Source organism: Microcaecilia unicolor, chromosome 1 (assembly GCF_901765095.1).
Source record: "Microcaecilia unicolor chromosome 1, aMicUni1.1, whole genome shotgun sequence".
NCBI lineage: Eukaryota > Metazoa > Chordata > Amphibia > Gymnophiona > Siphonopidae > Microcaecilia > Microcaecilia unicolor.
Window position 1 is genome coordinate 496267940 of NC_044031.1, and position 7646 is coordinate 496275585.

At 38.7% G+C, this 7646-nt stretch overlaps 1 protein-coding gene across 1 annotated transcript; it reads right to left on the bottom strand.

The window, feature by feature from the left end:
* Positions 1-1126: 1126 nt before the first annotated feature.
* PENK (proenkephalin) lies at positions 1127-7141 on the bottom strand. The gene is made up of 4 exons (XM_030190154.1): positions 7101-7141; positions 6483-6604; positions 5665-5805; positions 1127-2105 (listed from the first exon to the last, which is right to left on the bottom strand). The coding sequence occupies exons 3-4, from the start codon at positions 5800-5802 to the stop codon at positions 1371-1373; spliced, it is 873 nt and encodes a 290-aa protein (XP_030046014.1). The 5' UTR covers positions 5803-5805; positions 6483-6604; positions 7101-7141; the 3' UTR covers positions 1127-1370.
* Positions 7142-7646: the final 505 nt, after the last annotated feature.

The window sequence follows — 7646 nt, forward strand, 5'->3', positions numbered from 1 at the left end:
CGACTGAGGGGAGATATGATAGAAGTGTATAAAATAATGAGTGGAATGGATCGGGTGGATGTGAAGCGACTGTTCACGCTATCCAAAAATACTAGGACTAGAGGGCATGAGTTGAAGCTACAGTGTGGTAAATTTAAAACGAATCGGAGAAAATTTTTCTTCACCCAACGTGTAATTAGACTCTGGAATTCATTGCCGGAGAACGTGGTACGGGCGGTTAGCTTGACGGAGTTTAAAAAGGGGTTAGATAGATTCCTAAAGGACAAGTCCATAGACCGCTATTAAATGGACTTGGAAAAATTCCGCATTTTTAGGTATAACTTGTCTGGAATGTTTTTACGTTTGGGGAGCGTGCCAGGTGCCCTTGACCTGGATTGGCCACTGTCGGTGACAGGATGCTGGGCTAGATGGACCTTTGGTCTTTCCCAGTATGGCACTACTTATGTACTTATGTACTTATATTTAATAAAGGCTAATAGCAGTTTTGCTTTAAAGTAAAAATTGTGTCAGTATTTTGCCATTGAAAATAATGGGATTGTTTTACTAGACATTTCTGGTGCAATTTCTTATTATCATCAGAGCATAACTGGTACAAAATATTAATAAACAAGTACCAATCTATTCAAGTATATATGCCATCCACATCATCTACAAATATACACTTAATAATTAGCAATATTTTGTCAGAAATTGGTAATCAATAAATAAATACATAGTGTTTTTTTCATAGCAGCAAACCTTTGCTAGTTTATGTTTATGGGTCTAACATAAATATTTATTAGCTGTTATTTTCTTTCACATATTTTTTAAATTAAATTCAAAATTAAGATTGAAGAGCAGAATATGGCAAAATATTCCATGGTTAAGTGTATGAACAGGGCTCCAAATGGCTAACCATTGTGACATGCAGAGAGGAATCATATTTCAGATCCTGAAGCCATAAGTATGGTGGAATATGCTATTTCACTATTTGTATTGTGTACCATTAAAACTGAAGAAGTAATAGATTGCCCCACATGGTTAAATGCACAATAGCGAAAAGAGTCCCAGACATTTAAAAAAAGATTGTGCAGTAAAGATGAATAATTTATTATATATACAATATGCATTTATTGATGTGCTATTCTGTTCAAAAGGAAGAGCTAACAAAAATTGTATTAGCATAGTACTACAACAAAGACTTAAATATAACTAAAACAGAAGGTAGTTCTTAACTAAAAACACACACATACAGAATCTGAAACAACAATTGCAGGTTGCATTATTAACTAGGACAGTAAAAAACTGTACAGTGCAAGCAACACCTTACAATAAAATGTGATCAATGAGGCAGTCTTTCTTAGTTGTGGTGAGGAAGAAAGGGGAGGCTGTTAAAATCTCATAAATCCTCCATATCGCTTTTCCATCTCTGGAATCTCTTTGGAATAGCTTTCTGCATCTTCATCTGATGGGAGAAAGGAATCAGGAAAGCGTTTCATAAATCCACCATATCGTTTCTGGTAATCCAACCACCACTCTGGCCTCCCTACTCTTCTCATAAAGCCACCGTATCTCTTCTGCAGCTCCTTGGCCTCATCTTCAAGTTCTGGGCTCCTCTTAAAGCCTCTCATGAAACCCCCATACCTTTTGCTAACTTCGCCCAGTCTATGATAACTGTCTCGGTAATGTCCAGTTTCAGAATTATCCCCACCATCAGTACCAAGCAGCTCTTTGAGAAGATCAGAGACATCTCTATCTGAGCCCTTCTTCATGAACCCTCCATATCTCTTAGGAAGGATCTCGCCATCATTGTTCTCTTCTTCTGGTTCCATATGATAAAGCTCATCCATTTTCTTCAAGAACCCTCCATAACTCTTAGGAAGGATCTCACCATCATTGTTCTCTTCTTCTGGTTCTATATGGTACCGCTCATCCATCTTCTTCATGAAGCCACCATATCTTTTCATGAATCCTCCATATTTCTTGGCTAGTATGAGGTTCTCGTCATTTTCATGGTCCTTTTCTCTTTCTTGGGAAAGATCTAGTTTAGCCAGTTGCAGTAGCTCTTTGCAGGAATCCCAGGCTTTGGAGGATGGTAATTTCCCTTCGCATTCTAATGTGCAAGCCTGGAAAAAGGATTAAGTTTAATCAATGGTGTTTTCCGCTGTTTTAGACAAATGTACTATCTTTTGTTTTAGTTGCTTAAGTGTTATGAATGCTTACATGAAGATTAGTGGGTAGCAATGAAACATTTCAAGTCATACACATATCATATAGCATCAGATGTGTCATTATAGCTGTAAAACAAGCATTGCTGCTGTACAATTGACATTTTGCCAGTATAAAAAGGGTCTCTTGCAGAAGAAACTATTCATTTGTGAACTACCTTAAATTCTAAAATATAATATAAAAGACAACTGGAACAGTAAACTTTTAAGCTATTTAGGGGGTGTTTACAAAGGCATGCTAGTGCTTTTAATGCATGCTAAAAATTCATTTGTGCTAAATGCTAAGATGCTCATAGGAATATAATGGGCATCTTAGTATTTAGCACATGCTAATTTTTAATTGCACTAAAAATGCTAGCACGCCTTTGTAAAAGGGGCCCTTAATTATGTACCATAATATTTTTGCCTCAGTGGCTCAGGATTATTAGACCCCAACTGCAGTTTTATTTATTGTGGTCTTCAAAACTGAGTATTTATTTTCATGGTTCTTGCCCTGAATATGGTCAACATTCATAGCTCTGTATATAATATCCTTACCACCATCTGAGCAGATATAGCCATTTGTCTTCAGTATGATATAAGATACTAGCAGAAGGCACAGTTTAGTGATCAGAGCAGTAGGCTGGCTACCAGAGTTCAGATTCTACTTCTCCCACTGATGCCTGTGAGCTTGGGCAAGTCACTTTACCTTCTACTGAATAAGATTGTAAGTGCACATAATGGATCTTTTACTAAGCCGTGGTAGCATTTTTAACTCACGGTAGAAATCAGCTGGTGGTAAACACTGAGATGCCCAAAGGAATATAATGGGCATCTTGGCGTTTACCGCCAGCTGATTTCTACTATGAGCTAAAAATGCTACTGTGCCTTGGTAAAAGACCCCCTTAGATAAGGAGTAGCTTGTATCTTTCTATGAGTTAGGAATGGGAAAGGGCAACAAATCAAATCCAGAAAGCCAACATAACAGCCTAGTTGTGGTTTACTTCTAAGGCAGTGGTTCCCCAACCTGGTTGTTGAGGAAATCCACAATGAATATTCAAGAGAGAAATTTGTGTACACTGCCTCCACTGCATGCAAAACTCTCTCATGAATATTCATTGTGGATCTCCTGAAAACCTGACTGGCTTGGGTGCCTCCATGATCGAGTTTGGGAACCACTGTTCTAAGGGAAACATGTACAAGGATTGGTCAAATCATGTTCATGTGTTAGCCTAGGGATTGCCCTTAGAATTCCATAACCTTCTAGATAAAGACCCCCTGTAAACCTTTACTGTCCAGACTATAGGTAGCTCCAGCAAGTGTACTGTAAAGTTGCTGGCTTTTCTTTTCTGGACAGTGCAAACAGAACCAAGAGGTAGCCTACTGCGGAAATGAAGAAACCAGCTTTTAAATCTTAATATTCATAGTTTTAATGATAACATCCTCATTTTTCTCAGCTCCCTCCCATAAAGCAGTCACTCTCTTTTTGGAACAGAGGATAATATCCTAGTCTTGAAGACTATGAGGTCTTTTTACTAAGGTACACTAATAGATTTAGCATGCACTAAATGCAAAGAATCCCATGTTATACTTATGGGCTTCTTATCATTTAGCACATGCTAATTGTTAGCGCATTCTAAATCTGTTAGTGCACCTTAGTAAAAGGACCCACCCTATATGAGGTCTTAAAACATCATAGATGTTCAGTATTAGACTTGCCTATATCTCTCTGTCTCTCTCTGTCACTGTGTATATATGAAACAAATCTATACACTTTTTATCAGCTTCAGGAGGAGCAGGGTAAATTGAAATCATTTTGGAAAGGTACTTCTTTCCTTATCATAACTTCATACTAATTCTGGAATAAACTGAAGCAGTCTAACAGCATGATATCTTTTTTCTTTTATAGGATGCTGCAATGTTTCTGAAATGAAATGATTTTAGTCTACAGTCATTATGCTTTTGGCTATTGTAAAGTTTGCACACTAAGGTCAAACCACTGCAAGGATGTCACTTTTTTTGTGTGAATCTCTAATTAAAATGATTTTTCCTGCAAACTAATTGTTCAATTCACTATGCAAGTTTGCTATTTACGTTATACATTCTGACACCTTTATTCTTTACAGATTATGTTATAATCTTAAATAGGAACATAGAACTATGAAGGAAGTTTGATTTACGGCTTTTATTTTAAGATGGAGTAGAAAACTAGCAGATAGCTAGAGGTAGCTATCTGCCGTTGCCAGACTGTTTTTAACTATATTCTAAAAGTAATAATTTGCAGTATTTAGAATATTCAAATGAAGTATAGTTGTTAAGATGATGTAAGTTTTTGAAAGAGTGTAACTTTTGTCTGAATGCGCAATATTGGAAGGTGAGGTATGGTTTGCTTTGATTTCAGGGAAGTGCCATAGCACAGTCCTATTCCATATCATTTGCCAATGAAAGGTCCGGAAAGACAGCGTTTTATTCCTAGACATTGTCTTTTGTAATTTAAATTAGTGGGCTACATTTAGAAAAAGGCTAATTTTGAAGTGATTACCAAGACTGATTACTGCAGGTTGTTAAATTAGTTATATTCCCAACTTTAGCCTTTGCCCTCATTTTCTCATCCTAATCTCTTATTAAATGTGTATGTTGCTTTTCAGATTTCCCATTTTGATTCAAACTTTAACATTGTTATTGGTTTATTTTTATGATATTCATTGTAGAAGATTTTTCTGTAATTTTTTAAATTTGCTCTTGGGTGCTCCTGCACTCTGCATAGTCTGGTTCACTTGATTTTTTGAAATAATCTGTATAATCGGTCCCTCTTAGGTATGATATTTTCAGTTTTAGGACAATCATAGGGCGTAGAGGAAGATTTTTTTCCCCCCCACAAAATGAGTGGTGTACTTCTCGAATTTACAGTTTTGTCTAAGTTGAGCAGAAACTGTTAAAAGACAGCCACAGTACAGAAAAGAGAGCTTGCTTTTTCTTTACAATTTGGTTGGAGTATTAAAAGCGCAACAGTTACTTCTTAAAGTCTCTCAAAAAAAACACCGTTAGTTCCGAACACTTAAAAGATCCACTAGTCGGGCTTTCTATTGAGAGCTCTCCATGGTACTGAATGTCCTTGCCTTTCGTTATGTGTAATAATGTGGAAAACTCACTGAAATAGGTTTGTAATACACGCAGCCTTTTTGCAGTGAGTCATATTCGGACAGACACCATTCTACATTTCTGCTTCATTATTCTCCCTCATCCCACACACAGATCCAGTTTCACATATGTGTAAATGTAGTAATCAAATTTTGCTGTCGCAGCGCTTGACCATATTACTCAACACATTTGATTTAGCTAGTCTGGTTACCGAATAGTAAATCTGGCTAGCAAGTAAACTACTTTAGTTATCCCATCCTTTCAGAGGTTATGCACCATCAATCTGGTTTCCTTCTTTTGTAAGGCTGCCTGTTAAGAGAAGGAAGTTCTCGTTTACCACAGGGTTGATTTCTGCATGGTGTCCCAGCTGGTATGTGCAAGAAGCGCAGTCCTTGTTGCACTCTGTCCGGACTGTCACGAGCAGGCAGGCATTAAGAGCCACCAAAAAGCTGCAGTGCCTCAGTAGCAAAGCCATGGACTGAAAAGAGAAGACAAGAAGTCAGGGGTCAGCCTCAAGTGTGCCCTAATAGCAGATACCAGACGGACCAAATTGAGCTTCAGGACGTGGTTTTGCCTACATCTGCCCCTCCTCTCATGAAGTCAGCCAAGAAGGTAAAGCAAATCCATAATAAAAATCGAGCTTAAAGTCAATGGAATTCTCTGTTTTTAAACTAATTCTTTTGGACATGTGTACAGCTAAAGGCAAACGCACTATCTTCCTCCCTATCACCATCCCAGTTAGCACTATTCTAGTTGTCCACTCTTGCTTAGTTCCATGAATCTTGAAACTGAACGCTCTATTTAGGATCTTAACTTAAGTTGCATTTACAAGATAAGACCGGTGTTTTGGATGAAAAAATAATACCCTCCCTCTACCAATACTGTTCCCACACTTCTAAAGCTGTGGTATTTCGTTTCTCCTAAACTTCCTTAAGTTATAGAGTATAACTTAACTCCTGGGTTTGCAGGCGCAAGGTTCTTAAATGAATTACTTTGAAAAGAAGAAACGGAAAACGTAAAAACACCAAACCACGAAACAAAATTACGTTCAGAGAGTGAAAACTAAACGAAACAAGCACGAGAAAAAGTACGGTGCTTATTCTTCCCTTAAACGTTATCTGTAGTGAAGTTATTTTGAGAGAATCGGTCACTCACCCGTGTAGCTTCCTTGCTTGCTCCAGAAGAGGAGATCCGCCGGAGAGAGAGAGAGGTAGCTGTTCTGAAGTCCCTTGATTCCAGCACCAAATATATATAGGGCAGCTAAGTAATTTGTGTCTCTGGAGAAACTCAATAAAAAAACAATAAACAAGAGACAAAGTAATAGACCACAGTTAGTGTCAGCAGCAGCAATAGTAAATCTTCCGGCTGCAGTCGCCCGGGTTGAGATCTGAGGGTGAGGAAGTGTAAGAGTGCTGGAGCAGTCCCCACAGCCTGCCTCGTTTCTTTAACAGATAGATGGATGGATGCGCTCCTCCCTGTGTCAGTGCGACAGGAGCCACCACCGAGCTACTTTATAATTAGTCCAAAGAAAGAGAAACCCGAAGCATCCCCCAATCACCTCTGCGCTCCAGCTGACGCAGAACCTACGAAATCCCCCTTCGGATTTTGGTCCTTTTACCGTCTCATTGTCGTCCAGACGTGGCTCAGCCAAGAGCTAAACAAAAGCAATCTCCTGGTGGGCTTTGAAAAAAAAAAAAAAGGGGGGTGGGGGGTAAAGTGGAGAAGGTGGGGGAGACGTTTTCTTCCTTAGCACAAATCGTTTTGTGTCATTACCTACTGTTTTATGATGAAGCCCGTGATTCTCTCTACCTCCCACCTCATCGTATTTTTTTTATTTGACAATATTCAGTTCAGACATCACGTTTTCTTGTTAATCGGTGTGGGTACTACTGTATACCGTGCAGTGCTCTGTGTAACTAGAGTAACTATCGCTTTCCAGAAAAAGTAAGAGGACGGAACTCAGTTCTGAGTCTAGGCAGTAAGTTGGATGGTAGGCGATGAGGATGGTGCTCTGTTATCCTATTTGCCTCTATTCAGTGTGAAACAGCGCAGGCACAGTACACGGACATGGTCTTGATAGCACAGACTTTCTCTTTATTAGGACGGTTCTTGCTGTCCTGTCCCCATAATGTCCGTATTCTTTACACCCTGCAGGGAAGATGTGCATCCTAATCCTAAAAATGTGCATCCTAACTGATGAGTGAAACAGGCAAAGTTAACTTTCTAAGGACTAAAAATGCCGCCAAGAACACAGATAAGAAATGGAATCCACAAATTTGAACAGGAAAATTCAGGAAAGAAGTGAGTAAAGTGGTGTGG

Excerpts from the sequence above, each read along its gene's own strand:
- PENK (XM_030190154.1), bottom strand. The coding sequence starts at position 5,802 with ATGGCTTTGCTACTGAGGCACTGCAGCTTTTTGGTGGCTCTTAATGCC. Across the intron at positions 2,106-5,664 it reads ATGCAGAAATCAACCCTGTG|GCTTGCACATTAGAATGCGA; the intron begins GTAAACGAGAAC and ends TCCTTTTTCCAG.